The 19,840-nt window shown below is 43.6% G+C and overlaps 1 protein-coding gene across 1 annotated transcript in view; it reads right to left on the bottom strand.

Annotated features, from left to right (window-relative positions):
* LRP3 (LDL receptor related protein 3) overlaps positions 1 to 6,422 on the bottom strand; it is a 31,609-nt gene extending 25,187 nt beyond the window's left edge. Inside the window, exons 1-2 of the mRNA XM_030582204.1 lie at positions 6,336 to 6,422; positions 357 to 404 (exon numbers count right to left, since the gene is read on the bottom strand). Of these exons, the coding sequence (XP_030438064.1) occupies positions 357 to 404; positions 6,336 to 6,402 (115 nt within the window). The 5' untranslated portion in view covers positions 6,403 to 6,422. The remainder of the gene's footprint in view (positions 1 to 356; positions 405 to 6,335) is intronic.
* Positions 6,423 to 19,840: the final 13,418 nt, after the last annotated feature.

Raw genomic sequence — 19,840 nt, 5'->3', positions numbered from 1 at the left:
TTGTCTTTTCCACCAACAGAAGTTGGTCCAATAAAATATAGTATCTCAATCTTTTGTCTTCTCACTCTGTTTAAGAATTTTTTCCCCTGAAAATATTGATGTGTATTTGTGAACATTACCTAAGGCTAACTGTTTTGTCTAGGACAGCAGTGTTGATTTTGGTGAAATATTACACTCACATAGAGATTTAAAATGTAAAAACAGAGAACTTTCTAAAAATCCATTATTAAACTTCTTCTCTGATAAAGTCATCCAGTTTCAGCAACAGCTTTATGTGCAGGGGGGACATGGCAGCATCATCATCAAAATAAGAAGAAACTCAAATGGTTAGAGGAAATAAGATAAATGTGTCTTACCTAATGAGGTAACAGCACTTTCTATTTTCCCAGTTAAGAACAGATTCACTGCGTAAGATACAAAAAAACAGTATTCATTACAGAGTCCATTGGCTTGAAGTGGCAGTTAATAATTTACTCTAAGCATCTGTGGTGATACTGCATTCATATGTGCTGCATTCTTCAAACAAGAACTTTGCTTATCCGTGGTGAAAGTTCACATAATCTGCTATTCTTCTGCTATCCAGAAAATAGAATGTTAGCTGAATGTCTGTCAACTGTGCTATGAAGAAAATCCATTGCCAATCTACTTTAAGTTATCTTCTACTGGTTATTTATTGGGGGAGGAGGAAGTACAATTACACTAAAACATGTATGATAAGAGTTCGTCACTTCACCCATTTCAATTTTGGAAATTAATTATTATGATTATTAATTTTAAGTTTGGCCCAACTATGTATAGCAAAGTTTACTCCTTTTCAACAAATGTCACTCTGCAGAAGCTGCAAAAGCCAACGCACCCAGTTTGACTTATTCAACGCCATTAAATGGAGGGTTTTGTGTTTTTTTTTTTAACGAGATGAGTGCTAATCATGAGGGATATGGAGATACCTGCCACCACCAAATTACTCCCCAAACAATCTTCATTTTCCAAAGTCTCACTTCAGGAGGAAATGTTTCAGAATACAGCCTCGGAAAGAGTGATTCACTAGAACAGTCATTACCAGAAGGTCTCTAGCAAGGGATACAGCAACAGACTGACATGGAAGTAAATGAAGCACCTGCCTCATGAATAAGGCAGTTTCACTACTCCTGACTACCCTTTTGGACAGTTTTCTATAATCCATGCACAGCATCCAGATACTCTGGTGACAAGTGCATTAGAAACACTGAAAAATAATTTAGATATGATCAGAAACAAAAGTGTAAAAAGAACACCAGGAAGAGCAGGCCTGATTCCCTTCTCCTCTGATAGTCACGTGGGATACTGCGCCTAATTATTATTATTTGTACTGCGGCAGCACCTAGGATCCGAGCCGTGGAGCAGGGCCACACCGTGCTAGGTGCTATACAAATACAGAATAAAAAGATGGTCCTTGCTCAGAAGAGCTTATAATAGAATTAAAACTAGCATAACAGAAATATTAAGTACCTATCACAGGGGACTGGAAAATCCAGAGAATGGGATATGCTGCTAAGGGTATGTCTACACTGCATATAAAAACCTGCAGTTTGCCAGTGTCAGCTGACTCAGGCTACCAGAGGTCAGGCTGTGGGACTGTTTCACTGGAGCATAGACTTCCGGGCTGAGCTGGGACCCAATGCCAGAAGTCTATACTCCAATAAAACAGCCCGACAGCCCAACCCCCATAAGCCCAAGTCAGTTGGTTTGGGCCAGCTGCAGGTGTCTAATTGCACTCTAGACATACCCTTAGTTGCCAGTTCAAATCCAGTTCTGGTCACCACTGAAACTTATCCCAGTATAACAGCAATTCAATGCCCTGTGTCAAACAGTAGGTATTTTTGTGGACAGGAATCCACATTAAAAGACCACCGTGGTTGGCACTGATTGGAATACGTTTCTTCCTTGCAATCAAAAGTCCAAAAGCTAAATAGACCCTCACTGACCTCAGCTAATCACTCACCACCTCAAGGGAGAGATCCCTAACAACTGAAGATAGCAAGTGGCCCTAACAGACTACTGATCACACAAATCTGCAGTTGTTGAATTGGTGATATTACGATGAACACAGCCAGGAGAAGGTTGGTGGCAAACGGAGTGAAGAACTGAAGCAGTAACATGATCTTCTGTAATTTCTAAATGGCTAAAAAGGATTGCATATTGTAATAAAATATGGGGGCAGGAGGGCAATTGAGTAGCGATGTTTGTGCATTCTGTGTTAGAAATAGAGGTGCAGATTTGTATTAATAAGCATTATTAACACTATCTTCAAACTACTTTAATAGCATCAATTTTACTATGTAATTGACACATAGTAACATGTAATGCTGTGTAATTAATTCATTAGTTTCACAGTGTTAGCTTACTCATGATATGTTGGTAAGTATATCTTAGGGCAGCTCTAATACTGTATTAAAGCTCACTGATGCTCTGCTTCAACACGCCACTCGATCTGGCTCTTCCCAGCCAGCTCTCGCTCAGACATATTCCTATCTAATCACATCTGCCAGCGCCATCCACTGATCAGTTCTTCTCCCCACATCACACAACCTTTTTCAGATTGTCTTGGTCTTCCTAGGTCAGAGTACCTCTATGCTTTTCATAAGGGAGCTAGTCTACAAAGCAGAGAGAAACTAATAGGCTCGGTTGGGAAAGGAGCAGAGACTTTAGTGGCAAGTTGAAGATACGCTATAATTGAGTGGGCAGCGACTGACTCAATGCCAATTTCAGGAAAAAGCTCAGACTCAGAGGCTTAGTTCAGACTACTTAGTGACAAACAGTAAGTTTCCATACAGACATCCTGACTCTACCTAACATTCCAGATGATAACAGACCACTGGCACATAAGCATGTCTGTTACTGGGATATACCTAGATTCTCAAAGGTACTAAGGCTTCTAATTTCCACTGAAATCAATGGAAGGTAGGAACCTAAGTACCTTTGAGGTCTGGGGCTATGCCCTTTGAGATCATACCCTTTTAAGACTAGGTGTTTCTGGGAGTTGTAATCTGCAGATAGCACACACGATGGAGATGGTTCAGCTGACTCAGTATCATGTGACTGCCTGCCGGAGACACTATAAAATGCTTTTCTAGGTTGGTCTTCAAAGATGGGGATTAAGATAAATTTTTGAAGGAAGGCCCTTGGATAGGACCTAGCAGAAGACCTAGGTTTCTAGCAAAGGCTATCCAAAAAGAAGGGAGTGCCTACTTTCCCAGGCTGCTGAAAGCTAGAAAGGATTCTGGCGGCTGAGACCAAGAGTTCCGAGTGCTTGTCTTTCATTTCAAATTAAGTCAGCATTGTAAATAGGGCCTTGGACTGAACTGCAGTTCGAGTTTTATTTTACCTTCCCCAGATGGAGAATCAGTCCATGGCTTCCCATGTCCTTTCCTTTCTCACTGATGGGACTATAGCAAATCAAACTGCCTTCTGTTAGGTCCTAGTTGTGCAAGTTTCCATGCTCTCACAAATGCTAGAGGCCCAGAAGAAAACACACATCTGTACTGGCCCTTAGGTCTCCCCACAACACTGGAATCCTTAAAGGTATGGGTATAGAAGACAAACTGCAATGAAAATAGCACATAGAAAGTTCAGTGGAATCATGGGATGAAACAGGAGAGCTGGGAAAAACAAGGAGTCACAGTTTTCCTAGTCCACAGTAAGTGGATTGTACTGTATGCAGTAAGTTTATTGTACAGTCCACTTTTGTGCTTTAGACCTTAGAACATCTGCAACTTCCACTGAGCTCTGCCTTTCAGGATGAGGCCTTTGGGTTGCAAAATAGCTCTTGTCAACTTCTGCTTTGACACCAATAAACTTTGCACCTCTGGTACAAAACCAAAAATACCTTCTACAGAAGTTGATTATCATTTAATTTAAAGTTAATCTGTAAGTGGTAATCATGGGTATATGACTACATAGCAGCTGGAAGGTGCGATTCCCAGCTGGAGTGGACATTCATTTGGCAGCTCTGCTCCAGCTACTGCACTAAAAATAGCAGTGTGGCCAGGGCAGTATGGATGGCAGCTCAAACTAGATGTCTAAGTACATAGCATAGGGGTTTGTACAATGCATTTTTATAATTAGTATTATTTACTATTAAGTATTCTTGGAAGTCAATATTAATTTATTATATTAGCAAAGAAGGTCCTTTTCAAAGTGCTTTTTATTTTGATAGGCCACCATAGTTCAAATACAAGCCAAGATATCTAGGTATCATAACAGTTCAGAATGTGGGGTCAGTTACCTGGGCATGGCAGGCAGCCCTATGGCGTTCTGGGCACTGACAGACACAGAGGCACCTTAACAGGTTTCAGAGTAGTGGCCGTGTTAGTCTGTATCAGCAAAAAGAACAAGAGTCCTTGTGGCACTGTTGATGAATAAGTGCTACCTTCAATGTGTATCACAAGATTTAGATTAGGGTATAGACTATGAAAAAGGGGGAAATTGTCCAAATATGGGTAAACTGTCTAAGCATTATGTAAGGTTGCAATCATGGTTTCAAAGTCAAGGGGAATTGCAGTTAAAACCCTACTCAAATTTTATATAGATTTTATATTTATCTATCCAACATCTGTGCCCTTATACACCAAGTTTCAGTGCAGTGTAAGTTATTTTACAGAGATGTTATAAACCACTGGGAAGAAATAGTTAAAACAGAAACTATAACAGATCCACAGATTTTGCACTGTGTATCCTAAACTATAATTTATTATGAACTTTCTCCTTTAAGCCAACAAATAATATGTATTTTGTTCAGGACTAGCGCCAGTGTTTTGGCGCCCTAGGTGCACGGCCATTTCGCCACCCCGCGCGCTGGTCTTGCGGCTCCGGTGGACCTGCCGCAGGCGTTCCTGCGGAGGGTTCGATGGTCCCGCGGTTCCGGTGGACCTGCCGCAGGCATTCCTGCAGAGGGTTTGATGGTCCCGTGACTCTGGTGGAGCTGCCACAGGCGTGTCTGCGGGAAGTCCACAGGAGCCGCAGGATCGCCTGCAGCAGGTCTACCGAAGCCACGGTACCAGCGGACCCTCCGCAGGCACGCCTGCAGCAGGTCCACCGGAGCCGACTGCCGCCCCGGCAAAATGCCATCCCCCAATAATCCTGGCGCCCTAGGCGATTGCCTAGGTTGCTAAATGGAAGTGCCGGCCCTGATTTTGTTATGAAGTTTGAACATGTACAGGTATGTTAAAATAAATAACACTCAACACTGGTTAAAAAAAGTGTTGTGTATTTATGTGGTGGCAGCAGAATTGGTAACATTTGTAAGAATATTCTATTTTTCTTGGACTTTGTGTGAAGCACAGAACACACACAATAAGAAATGCTGTTAAGGGAAACCATGCTGACTTATTTGTAAACCATAAACAAGCCCCAAACGCCCACCTTGCTTACACAGTTATGATGCTGCTAACTTCCAATAAACAACCTCTAGCTACCGCAAGACTGATAACTGTTTACAAAAATCTATGCAGAAACAGAGAACACAACTGAGAACAAATGCAGCCACACAAGTCACTCTCCTAGGCATACCTGACCCCAGCTCTAGGAGACATTGTCATTCCCCACAGCAGGCAGAGCTGATCCCATTTCAGTCTGCAGTCTCCTTGCACAAGCAAAGTACATAAGCTTGTGCTGTCACTGTGCCCAGTGTGTCCAGCAGCTGTATATTTTGTGACCAGCTTGTCTGTCTGTCCCTGCCCAATGTATTCATCCATGTCTGCCCATGCCCAGGGGGCATGCATGGTCGGCCATGTGTCCACCTGTGTCTACATGTCCATCTGTGCCCTGTGAGCCCAGAGGTGGCCAATATGCTTCCATGCTCAAGCTGTGGGCATAGCTTTCTGCCAGGGCCCCAGCTGCCTCCATGTCTGTCAATGCCCAGAACACCAATAAGGCTCCCTGCCAGTGCACAGAGTGCCCAGGGTTTCCATAGGGCTACCTGCCAGTGACCAAAGTGCCCATCCGTGGCCATGGTGCCCATGTGTCCAAGATGCCCACGGTGCCCATCCGTGGCCAGGGTGCCCATGTGCCCAAGATGCCCGTCCGTTTCCATGCGGCCCATGTGCCCGAATGAGTTCCCACCCGTGATCAGGATGCCCATGTGTCCATCTGTGGCCAGGGTGTCTGTCCATACCCAGAGTGTGCCCAGGACGCGTGGCCGTGCCCAGCGTGTCCGTCCGGCTGTGCCCAGCGTGTCCGTGACACTCCCGCTCCCATCCACCCAGCGTCCGTCTGTCGGTCGGTCTGTCCCGCAGCCGCCCCGGGCCCGCACTAGCGCCCCGGCTCCCGGCGGCGGCTCGGGGGGGTGCTGCACTTACCCAGGCAGATGGCGGTGAGCGGCACCAGGGTGCCCTGCCGGAGCTCCGCGCCCGCCGCCTTCTCCATGGCGGGTCCCCGCCGCCTGCCCTTCGCCGGGGGGGAATTCGCTGCTGCTCCGGCCGGGCTCTCCGCGCCCGCCTCCCCCCTACGCCGAGCCCGCCGCGCCAGCAGCGCTGCAGCCCCGGGGCGCCCCTGCCGCCCGGGGGGCTGGTGGAGGCGCCGGAGCATCCCGCGCTGCCTGCCCCTGGCGCAGCCCCATGGCCGGCCCGCGCGCCGCCGCTCCGGGCAGGTGGAAGGGACACGGCGCAGCGCCGCCGCCGCCCACGTGACGCGCTCGCTGTGCAGCTGCGGCGGCCGGGCCGGAGACGCGCGGCCGCCCTTAGCTCCCAGTGGCGGCGGCCCCGTAGTCACCTCAGGGGCACCTGGGCTGTAGGCAGAGCAGGGACCGCTGGGGCGACAAGCGGGCAAACCCGGCTTCCCCCCCCCCCCCCGAGCCTGCAGGGACTGCCCCCCCCCCGACACGGGGCTGAGCCTGCAGGGACTGGGGAACCACCATAGACTTGGGAGTGAGCCTGCAGGGACTCGGGAATCCCCCCGAGGCATGGGCTCTTGAGCCTGCAGGGACTGGGGGCCCCCCATAGACATGGAGCTGAACGTGCAGGGACCAACACACACACGAGGCATGGGGGGGGGGGGCGCTGAGCCTGAAGGCACTGGAGCCCCCCACAGAGACAGGGGGCTAAACGTGCAGAGACTGGGGAATCCTGAGGCATGTGGGGGCTGAGCCTTCAGGGACTGGGGGGCTCCCCATAGACAGGAGATGAAGCATACAGGGACTGTGGGACCTCCGTAGACATGGGGTTAAGCCTGCAGAGATTAGGGGATCCCCCAGAGGCACGGGGGGCTGAGGCTGCAGAGATTTGGGAACCCCTAGAGACACGGGGGGCTGGGCTCCTGCACTGATTTACTGCCCAGGCAGGAGGGCACTGCTATTCCAGTCCTTCCTTCAGTGACCACTGAGGTCAACTTGCAGGCAGGATGCCCCCAGGAAACCTGCCTATTCATATGGCCTTAGTGTGTGTATTGCAGTAGCAACCAGGGGCTTTACTCAGACAAGCTGCCAGGGAATTTGGCCCTGTACAAATGCAGAGTAAGATACCGGCTCTACTCCAGAGCCCACACCCTTGAGAGACCCCTCTAGGTTGCAGTTAAAGAAGATGGAAACTACTACCAACCCAGCCAAGGAAGAGGAAGAGCTAGGGGCAAAAGGCTTCTCTTCCAGGCCAGAAAGAGGAGAGGAAACTACCTGTCACAATAAAGAGAAGATACACCTGTATTCCCCTTTCGTGATCCCTTGAGGGCCTCCACTCTAGGCTGCCATCTTTCTTGGGCAAAGCCCCACATTTCTCCCCCTCCTGACCAGGGGATCTTTAAAGAGACTACACCCATGCTAAAAAGCTTAGCAGAGGCACCCCTGTTCCAACTTCAGAATCTGGCAGGTGTCCTTCAAAACCCACATCTAGGTTTTCCCATGGTTACATGTTCATAAGTGTCAGATTCAGAACCAGAACCCAGGCTGGCCAGAGCAGCCATTTCTTTATACAGCTCATGCCTCTGATCTTGGCCTTTGGTAACAGCAGACAAAGACTTTCCTCAGAGTATAGCTTCAAAAGGATGTGTTTTTGCATAACTGGAGTTGAGTAATTTGCATTAATCTCTTCCTAGGGAATCGCCAGGAAATCCACTTCACACTCAATTGTCCCAAAAAGTCCACACTAGCATATTTTCAATATAGTCTTTTGAATCCCTCAGTTTCACATCTGTCACATCTTCCCCCTTGAGAGGTTACATATGATCTCAGCTCATAATAGTTTATGTTTTATCCATTTAATACAATGGACCCCAAAGATACTTAAACATAATTCAATGAGGTCTCATAAGGTTATGGCAGGAAATTGCCATGTCTGTCACGCTTCCCTGTGATTTTTTTTCCCCACTGCTCCCAACCTACTTTAACCACAGCATGTGGGTGGCTTTTGCATATACATGAACCATAGAGACAGATGTGACCAAGGTCAGATTCATGCTTGGAGGAGAACTTTATAGGATAGCTAAGATTGCAAGCAATGGCATCTCCTAGCATCTAGCTGATTTCATGGAGGAGAACCTAAAAGAAACTTCCAGTCCACTTGACCCAATTTGCCACTTTGTGTCAAGGGTTCCTTGGTTGCAGACATTTTGGGCCTGCTCTTGAGATCTGCTTAGCAGTTAAGATTTGAGATGGCCGTTAGGATTAAGTTAATTATGATTTGGAAACTGAACAAATTTAGGATTTGGAGTCAGTAGGTTTTAGGAGGTGTGCTATTACTCACCAGCAGAATACTCAAAATGTTGTTGCAAATTCTGATGTACACTGCAATTGCTAGGATGCAAGTCAAGGCAGAATTTGATCCTACCTGATCCCTTGTAGACATCTCCCATAAATCAGAGGTATGCATTGAAAGCCCCAACTTGTAAATGTCTCTATATTGCTAAAAAAATGGTTGCATTTTACAGTCTCTGCTTATTTCACATAAGTGTTACCAGAATGGTAAAGCATGTGGTACCCCTACTTAAAACACTGCTGAAACTGGGCCCACACTATGTTAGATTCTGATCCGTATAACATATTGTTTTTCTGCTTGTTTACTTACACTATCAACATTATGGAATAACCAGTAATACTGAAAAGTGACCACAATTGTATTAGGTTTTCGACTAAAATATAATTTCTAAGTGAACAGTTATTGCTATTTAAGATTTCTTACTCAATAAGCATCAAGGACAAACCATGCTAGTGCTGTACAAACACATATGATCTCCATCCCTGCCCCCAAAGAGTTTACAATCTAAGTTGCATTAGGTGCAATTCAGTTATAAAAGCTTCAGACTCCATTATTCTATCATTATCCCTGGATCCAGAGTAAGTAAGCATTTCTCACCGACCTATTAGATTTGGCAGAGTAAATATACATAAAGGATAATGTTCATGAGGAGGAATATACAAGTATACTGCTTAAGGGAATGACATACTGAAGTCAAACTGAGGTGTTTGCTAACTGTAAATGCTATCTATTAGCAGCATATGCAGACAATACGACTACAGCATGATTCTTATGAATAGCAAAAGAAAATTTAAACAACAACCTTCTTGTCTTGTGGTGTTTTGAAAGTTTTCTGCTGCTGCAAACTTTTAATTGCCATCTCTTGCAAACCAAGGGCAGGTTCAAAAGTAAATAATTTTTCAGAGATGAGGCTAAAACTTCTATAATTGGAAAATTTAGGAATGTTGAAAAGGAGGGATCTGATTGGACATGTGGAGAACCTGCCAATTTTTCAGAACTGCATGCACAAATTATCCATTTACTCACAGATAACCTGTTTGATGTGTAGCTGTCCATATGCTGATACCTGATTTTCACATACATTGTAATCATACATGCTATGCAAAAATGCACACCCAATTCTGGAAGTCTGGCCCATACTGTCAAAAAGGAGTCAGCATAACATGTGAGGGAGAAAACTTAATTTTTCTGTGCTGACATGCTTCTTTATGTAGAATACATAAATGCTGTACAAAAACATTAATTACTCAAAAGTATGATCTTCACCTACCTAATTCGTGAGTGTAATTTAAACACATTACTCCATCTATAGAAAAAAACAACCAACATTCACATATGCCTACACTGAAATCATTCCATGGGCATTTTTTACTTGAAACTATTTTGGCGGCACTGAAATAAAACCTACTACTGTAGCTTTGTTTAAAATGAGGATACTTGGTACAAAGTTTTGAGAAGAGATGAGGCCTGGGAACAGTAGGAAAAGGTAAAATGAATTAATGGAGAGGAAGGGATCTGGTATCAACGGGAAATAGACGGTTCAATGGAGAATAGTAACAGAGATGAAAAATATGTTAGAGCAAGATTCCTGCTTTTTTTTAAATTACCACTGTAAAATGAGGCTATAATGATATTTTTGGGTGACTCCATATCCTGGGTGAACTTCACACTTGCAAAACATAATACTCTTGGCTCAAACAAAATGCAAAACAAAGCCTATGAACAAGTGAGAAGGCCTCACACACATAGCACAGAGGGCATTGGGATGCTCTGCCAATTTAGAATGATTTATAATATATTTTAAAGTACATATTTCTCTGTATTTAAAAATAATAATAATGATATATTGTGTTGGAATTATTAATATTCATATGGAAAACCACCAAACACTAATTTAACCATTAATTTCTTTATTAAATCCAAAGGCCAAATAGTATTTTATGAAGTTGCTCTAAACATGTCTAACAGCCTAACAATAAACAGTTACTACATCCAATACAGTAACAATATTTATATGCATGTGATCAGTATACAGTACTTACAAATAGGCTAAATCCAGGGGCATTTTGACCCATACAGGTGGGCTCCAATGTAGTCAGGCAGGTATTAGCAATGAATCCCTTTAACAGTTTACTTTTTATACCCTCTAACAAGCAAGTAATGTCATTGCCAATTACGTCACCTAAAAAACAATTGGAGACAATTTTCTCTTATTTGCGGTCTTAATCCAGATAAGATTCACAGCCTCCTTTCTTCCCAACTCCTTTTCTTTCTTATCTTCTCCCCACCACAACCACCACGTTTACCAGCAGAACAATAGGAAGGTTTGGGCTTGTTTCTTTTAAGACAGTTTGTCTTGTTACTTATCAGAGAGGTAGCCGTGTTAGTCTGGATCTGTAAAAGCAGCAAAGAGTCCTGTGGCACCTTATAGACTAACAGACATTTTGGAGCATGAGCTTTCGTGGGTGAATACCCACTTCGTCAAATGCATGTAGTGGAAATTTCCAGGGGCAGCTATATATATGCAGGCAAGCTAGATTCTTTATTACTTCATCACACAAATGGGGGGATAACTGCCAAGGTATCCTGGGAAGGGTGGGGGAGGAGGGAAGCAACTGGTGGGGTTTTTGTAGCTTGCCTGCATATATATATACCTACCTGCCCCTGGAAATTTCCACTACATGCATCTGACGAAGTGGCTATTCACCCACGAAAGCCCATGCTCCAAAACGTCTGTTAGTTTATAAGGTGCCAAAGGACTCTTTGCTGCTTTTGTCTTGTTACTGCAGCTTTTACTTTATTAGTTACTTTTGGAACCATACATCCTTCCTATACTACAGGTATATCTATACTATGAAATTAGTTCAATTTAATAGAAGTCAATTTTTTAGAAATTGATTTGATACTGTTGTTTGTGTGTGTCCCCACTAAGCGCATTAAGTCAGTGATGTGCATCCACAGTACCGAGGCTAGTGTCAACTTTCCGAGCGTTGCACTATGGTAGCTATCCCACAGTTCCCGCAGTCTCCACCCCCCATTGGAATTCTGGGTTGCGCTCCCAATGCAAACATTGTTGCGGGTGGTTCTGGGTACATGTTTTCAATCCCCCACCACCACCCCGTGAAAGCAACAGCAAAAAAAAGTTTCTCACCTTTTTTCCTGGGTTACCCCTGCAGACGACATACCATGGCAAGCATGGAGCCCGTTCAGCTCACTGTCACCGTACGTCTCCTGGGTGCTGCTGACAGACGTGGTACTGCAGTGCTACACAGCAGCAGCTCCTTGCCTTTGCAAGTTGGCAAAGACGGTTACCAGTCTTACTGTACCGTCTGCTGCTGTCATAGGTGCTCCTGGCTGTGTAATGGAGATTCAGTCCTGCCTGGAATATCAGGCAAGCCTACTAAAGAACCAGAGAGGCAAATGGCCACTCTAGGTCAGACATCCCGCAGAAATGATGAGCTGCATGCCATTCTAGGGGGTGCCCCTACAAAAACCCCACCAGTTGCTTCCCTCCTCCCCCACCCCTCCCAGGATACCTTGGCAGTTATCCCCCCATTTGTGTGATGAAGTAATAAAGAATGCATGACTTTGAAACAACACTGACTTTTTTGCCTCTGCAAGCAGAGATCAAAGGGGGAAGGGGAGGGCAGTTGGCTTACAGGGAAGTAGAGTGAACCACCATTCTGCACTTGCACAGCCTATAGTTGGACTGCTCCTTACTACTGTCCAAGCTTCATGAGCCATGGGAGCAAGGGGTAGCTGGAGTAGGTGCGACCGCACGATGCTACCGACTGGGGGAGCAGCCTGACGCAGAAGTCTCCAGCTGGCATGATATTCCAGGCAGGACTGAATCTCCATTAGACAAAACTTAAACTAAAGTCATTCCCATTTTTGTCCAGGCACCCCCAACCGACCTCACCGAGGCCAGCCAGAAGCACCCACGGGACGACGATGATGGCTACCAGCCATACTGCACTATCTGCCATCCGCAAGGCAAGGCAAGAGGATGCTGCTGTGTAGCGCTGCAGTACTGCATCTGCCAGCAGACCCAGGAGACATATGGTGACACTGAAAAAAGGCGAGAAACTATTTTTTCCCATTGCTTTCACGGGGGGCTAACCACATGTACTCAGAACCACCCGCGACAATGTTTTTGACCCATCAGGCATTGGGAGCTCAACCCAGAATTCAAATGGTTGGCGGAGACTGCGGGAACTGTGGGATAGCTACAACTGTCAATCACCCCTCCCTCCGTGAGAGCAACTGCAGACAATCGTTTCGCGCCTTTTTTCCATGCAGATGACATAGCACAGCAAGCATGGAGCCCACTCAGATCACCAGGGCAGTTATGAGCACTGTAAACAGCACGCACATTATCTTGCAGTATATGCAGCACCAGAACCTGAAAAGGCAGGTGAGGAGGTGACAGCAGGGCGGTCATGAGAGTGATGAGGACATGGACACAGACTTCTCTAAAAGCACGGGCCATGGCAATTTGTCCATCCTGGTGACAATGGGGCAGGCTTATGCCATGGAACGCCAATTCTGGGCACGGGAAACAAGCACAGACTGGTGGGACCACATAGTGTTGCAGGTCTGGGATGACTCACAGCGAAACTTTTGCATGCATAAGGGAACTTTCATGGAACTTTGTGACTTGCTTTCCCCTGCCCTGAAGTGCAAGAATACCAAGATGAAAGCTGCCCTGACAGTTCACAAGCGAGTGGCGATAGCCCTCTGGAAGCTTGCAACGCCAGACAGCTACCAGTCAGTCGGGAATCAATTTGGAGTAGGCAAATCCACTGTGGGGGCTGCTGTGATCCAAGTAGCCAAAGCAATCTTTGACCTGTTGCTATCAAGGGTAGTGACTCTGGGAAATGTGCAGGCCATACTGGCTGGCTTTGCTGCAATGGGATTCCCTAACTGTGGTGGGGCGATAGATGGAACGCATATCCCTATCTTGGGACTGGAGTACCAGGGCAGTGAGTACACAAACCGAAAGGGGGACTTTTCAATGGCGCTGCAAGCACTGGTGGATCACAAGGGACGTTTTACCAACATCAACATGGGATGGCCAGAAAAGGCTCGCATCTTTAGGAACTCTGGTCTGTGTCAACGGCTGGAGCAAGGGACTTACTTTCCAGACCAGAAAATAACTGTTGGGGATGTTGAAATGCCTATAGTTATTCTTGGGGACCCAGCCTAACCCCTTAATGCCATGGCTCATGAAGCCATACACAGGCAAACTGGACAGTAGTTAGGAGATGTTCAACTATAGGCTGAGCAAGTGAAGAATGGCGGTAGAATGTGCCTTTGGACATTTAAAAGCTCGCTGGCACAGTTTACTGACTTGGTTAGACCTCAGCAAAACCAGTACTCCCATTGTTATTACTGCTTGCTGTGTGCTCCACAATATCTGTGAGAGTAAGGAGGAGACGTTTATGGCAGGGTGGGAGGTTGAGGCAAATCGCCTGGCCGCTGATTATGCACACCCAGACACCAGGGCGACTAGAAGAGCACAGTAGTGTGTGTTGCACATCAGAAAAGCTTTGAAAACCAGTTTCATGCCTGGTCAGGGGGCTATGGTGTGAAAGTTCTGTTTGTTTCTCCTTGAAACAACTCGTAGTGTGGACAAGTAACACTACTTACTATTCTCAGAGCCTGCATTTACTTGCTGATTGGAGCCTTTTCCCTACTGGCCACAAACTATAAGGTGAAAATGTTATTTTCTGAACCAAACTTAAATTGTTTATTTTTATACTTATCCTACAAATCACAACACATTTAATACAACTACATTCTTCCTAACCTAACCAGACAATTCTTAAACTTTAACAGGACAATGATTGCAAAATCATTTCTGCCAGGGTTTTAGGGCAGTAATTTTTAAATTATGGGTCTGTAGCTGCAATAATGGAATGTGTCATAAAAGAGCTGTTCCTCAGTGAGTCTATTATTTTAATAAAAAGATGTATCTAGTCACCCTACATTCTGCATTAATTCTTTTTATGATAATTGTGAGTAAAGTGCATCTCTCATTTTAAAAAAAATCTCTCTGCTTTTTTCTGCAGTTATAGTAAAACATTCGCATCAGAAATAAAAATATTCATTTGCTTATTCACTTTAGCAGAATTAATCCATGTCACTAAATTATTGAGACAAAAACCACACTCACCCTGTAAACTGCTTTCAAATTTTGGAGTTTAAATAGACTTAAGTTTTGAAAGCCTGTCTCCTAAATTGCCGCCATATTTTTTGTGCATACAATATCATTTTTTGTGTACAAATCAGATAATTACATAAGCAAATTGGTACTTGTATGTTCTGTATCCATGACGATATTGCAATTCTCCTTTCTGCATGCATATATGCAGGCTCGCATGTATGAGTCAATGACAGATGCATGTTTTGCAGATAGATGTTAGAGTGCATATGTCTCTGGCTTACAGAGAGAATTTAGGTACTCTGTATGTTCCAAAAACAGCTACTGAAGTCACAGTTGTCAGGATAGTTATTGTAATGCAAGACCTTGAGAAGGGAGAAGTGTAAAGCAAAATAGAAGAGGGATTTAAGAAGGGCTCAGATTAAGAAACAGTTACTTACTGTGACTGTGATTCATCGAAATGTGATGCTGACATGTATTGCAAATATGTGTGCATGCACCATGCACTCTGGAGCTGCAGAATTTTGCTTAGCACTCAGATGCAGCTCCAGGCCCCAGCACGCCAAGCGCGTGCTTGGGGCGGCAAGCCGCGAGGGGTGCTCTGCCAGTGCCACGAGGGCGGCAGGCAGGCTGCCTTCGGCGGCATGCCTGAGGAGGGTTCACTGGTCCTGCAGCTTCGGCGGACCTCCCGCAGTCCTTTGAAGCCACAGGGCCAACGGACCCTCCGCAGGCAAGCCACCAAAAGCAGCCTGCCTGCCATGCTTGGGGCTGCAAAATGCCTAGAGCCGCCCCTGTTAGCAGTACTCATAGATGGGTGATGTGTGCACCTCATGCCTGTAGCCCCTCCACTGGCTATATGAGGCCCCCCTCCATTCTTTTGCATCATATGTGCGGAGGGTGCACACACCTACTTGAAATACACGTCTGCATCTACTCAAAGAAGAACAACCATTTTGTGATCTTGTTACAGCACCCACCCAAACGCTCTGGAAACAAATGTAGATGGCCTTTGCACTGCATGGACTGTGCTCAGCAGAACCACATTCAGTCTTCTCTCCAGCATGATTTGAACACCATTATTTAACATGACAGTAAAACAGTAGCCTAAGGTTGGACTATGGCTGCAAAATGTTAACTACTTTTAAACCATCAAACTCTCTTTAATACAGTTAAAATCTGTAGTATGGCCAAGGCTCTTGCAGACCATTACCGAGAAAAGATAAATCTACTGAAAATTCTGGAGTTATGGACACATACATGCATCTGTTTCCATGCCTATGACTCCCTCACTGACCATGATCACAAAAATAACTCATGTATTTATAATAAGGCAAAAATATTTTTAGTTACTAGGTCTCTTTATTGAGTGGGAACAGTTGACAGTGCAAGTTATTTTCTTACAAAAGTAGTTTAAGTGAGGGTGTCAGAGAAAATAATGCAGAACTGAAGCAACAGTCATATATTATGAAAGTTATAGCAATAAGTTCAGGCCTGATCCTGTTCATGTGAGTAATCACACTTAGTCTGACTGCTTTATACTTTTATTAGATTCTCCACATCAGAGTCTTCTATATTTAGTTTTGATTGTTCACTGCAGCTTAAACTTCTGTTATTTAATTCTTTTTCTTGGGATTCATTCAGGTGAGGTTTTTCTAATCTAAGTACATAGTTTTGGCTGCCACAAATTTCTTCAACACACTGCTCTCTGTCTTGCTAAATCAACCCGAGGGAATAACACATGTTGTGTTCTGCACATAAGACACAATCTGAAAACCCAAATGTGTTTTAGTCATGATTGTTCCCTTTCAAACACTTGGTACGTATTAAATACAAGTTGGTTAGTTTATAAAGTAATAAACGCTATTTGTCTCAACCTCACGCAGTATGTTGTTCTGTTTTATTACTACAGACATTTATATGCCCCCCACTTACCACAGTATCCTCATGTAATTTATAATATTTACGTTTAGTAACAGCCAACCCATCCCTAGAAAGAAAACAAATTCTCTATGACCCTCTGCAACCAATAGTTTCACACTATTCCTATCGCCACCTATCCTGCATAGGTCATTACCAAACTATAGATTATTCTCTTGTCCTAGCTTAAGAACTGAATTATCCATGTGTGATAGAATGAATTGAAACTCTAATAACTCACACTCACTGTCTGAGACAGGTGGAGAGTAGCAAAGAGTCCTGTGGCACCTTATAGACTAACAGACGTATTGGAGCATGAGCCTTCGTGGGTGAATACCCACTTCGTCGGATGCATGTAGGTGGAGAGTTAACATGATCAAGTAGGTATGCCAAACAACTTGGTCAAGATGACACATAATTCATGGAGAAATATTATCACTGAGGTCAGCAATTTATCTGTAATTTTTGTGAAGAAACTAGATTAAAAGGCTTGTGTGATATCCTGAATATTCAATCTAGGCTAGAATTAATATTAAGCAGGCCAGATTTAAATTAGCAATTACTTTAGGACAATTGCTTAAAAAAGTTTAATTTCTCTCTTGAAAGGTTTCAGTTGGCTTTATTAATTGTTATCCAGGCAGCATAAATCAATGTAATTTTTAGTACTTCTGACTTACCTAATCTTTATACACTCGAAGGCCTGTCTAGCTCGCTCACTATCTATGTACATCATGCTAGAGTCTGATTTTAGTACAGAGTAACTCCACTGAAGTCAGCGGAGTTACTTCAGATTAATACCAGTGAATGCAGATCAGAATCTTTTCCATTTCCTCACTGTGTCATTTTGAAGTGTTTACAGCAGCATGGTTTGGTGAGGAACTGTAAGACAGTCTCAGATTCTAATCCTGACAAAACTGGATCAAGGAATTTACACAAGATTACACAGAGACAAAATCAGCTGAAGAACAGATGCTATAGGGAGCTATTTTGGGTAATTTTTTTTTAAATCCACCTGATAGCAGGCAAAGTGGAGCACGTCTTTTGTCTCTCCTCTCTTTACTCATCTTTAAATTTTACAAGCACTGAATTCATTGAAAAGGTAGGGACTAATAGCACTGGTTTATGCCAGGAATAATGCATATTGTTTTGCAAGCTTCCATAAATACCCCGCTGCCAACATATATGTATCCTGTCCTGCAATACACTCTGCAATTCCAGTTCTTGGTATCATTTCAGCAATGTGCCAGTCATGCCAAATTATGCAGTAGTCCTGTGACTTACAAATAGAATGAACTCCTCATCATTAATTTTACTTGTGACCTAAAGGTGAAAAGCTAGTTCTACCCCCTGAACCTCCCAGATCCCCTGTCAACCTTTAACATTTAATAACTGTATATTTGGATTGATTTATACCACGGTTAAGTGTTAATTTTTATTATCAACATATTGGAAAAGCATAATATGACAGTATTAAGAGACCCTGATCTACTAAGATGCTATATTGATTTTTAATTCTCTCTCTTCCCCCACATCTAATGGTGAACAGACTTTGGACAATTTAATTTAGTTTATGATAAATCCTTTTATTCTTCAGCTATGTAAATGTTCACTCTTTCTATTAGCTGGAGTCATTGAAAGATTTTCTATGGTCCTTGACATATAAAAACTGTAATAAATGAGCGTTAGAAATGACTCAGTAGCAATTCTCATCTGCTTGTAAATCAGAAAATAAAAAAAAATAAAAAACAAGAACATGGTTTAATTGGGTCTGAGGTATGTGTATATGAGAATTATCCTACACATAATACAAGTTCAAGCAGATAAGGATAACTTATTCCATAGATCTTAGGTCTCACTGAACGCATTATTGTTTTCCTACTTTTAAATCAGAAAAGAAGTTAAGAAGAGGATGTCGTAGACCAGGGGTAGGTAACCTATGACAGGCGTGCCATAGGCGGCACGCAAGCTGATTTTCAGTAGCACTCACACTGCCCGTATCCTGGCCACCAGTCCAGGGGGCTCTGCATTTTAATTTAATTTTAAATAAGCTTCTTAAACATTTTAAAAACCTTATTTACTTTACATACAACAATAGTTTAGTTATATATTATAGACTTACAGAAAGAAACCTTCTAAAAACGTTAAGATGTATTACTGGAATGCAAAACCTTAAATTAGAGTGAATACATGAAGACTCGGCACACCACTTCTGAAAGGTTGCCAACTCCTGTCATAGACACTACCACCCACATCAACAAGCATAGCCAAACACCTGCTAATTGTGTGAATTACTATACATTTATTTTAAAATGTAAGTCAGAAACTAAACAGCTCAGGGTTTGGAAACAAGACCAAACTTTTCATCTTCAGGTCACAGGATGAACCTAGCGAATGCACATTAAAATGGTTTCTTAAGAAAGGGGGATATCTTTTATTTGCTCAACATGTAAATCACTATCAGAGCACATGAAAAGTATCAACATCAGGTCGCTTAGCCATTTCTTTCTAGTTTCCAATTTTATAAGAAAAAAGGGAGAAATAAAAAGGTTACTTGCAAACAGAAATAAATAAAACTGAATATACCCAAAAAGCAAAGAAATATATAATTAAGACTTACAGCCATCTTTAAACAACCCTATTGAGTCAAAGGATTGAAGTATATATGTAACATTACCGATTAGCTGAGGACTTTAATAATATTTAAAGTCATATTCTACCATTATCATTACTGTATGCAGCGTTGTTGTAGCTGTGTTGGTCAATGATATTAGAGAGATGGGGTGGGTGAGATAATATCTTTTGTTGGACCAACTTCTGTTGGTGAGAGAGACAAGCTTTTGAGCTTACACAGAGTTCTCTGTAAGCTCTAAAACTTGTCTCTCTCGCCAGCACAAGTTGGTTCAATACAAAATATTACCTCACGCACCCTGTGTCATTATATATCACTGGGAGTCCTCTGCAAAGGTTGAAATCTGTGATGCATATTGGTCAATAAATGAGGCACAACAGTGTAACTCTTACCAATCTGGAATTCAATAAT

This window comes from Gopherus evgoodei, chromosome 12 (assembly GCF_007399415.2).
Source record: "Gopherus evgoodei ecotype Sinaloan lineage chromosome 12, rGopEvg1_v1.p, whole genome shotgun sequence".
Lineage (NCBI taxonomy): Eukaryota > Metazoa > Chordata > Testudines > Testudinidae > Gopherus > Gopherus evgoodei.
The sequence above is the reverse complement of the archived record's forward strand: the minus strand, read 5'-3'. Positions and strand labels throughout refer to the sequence as shown.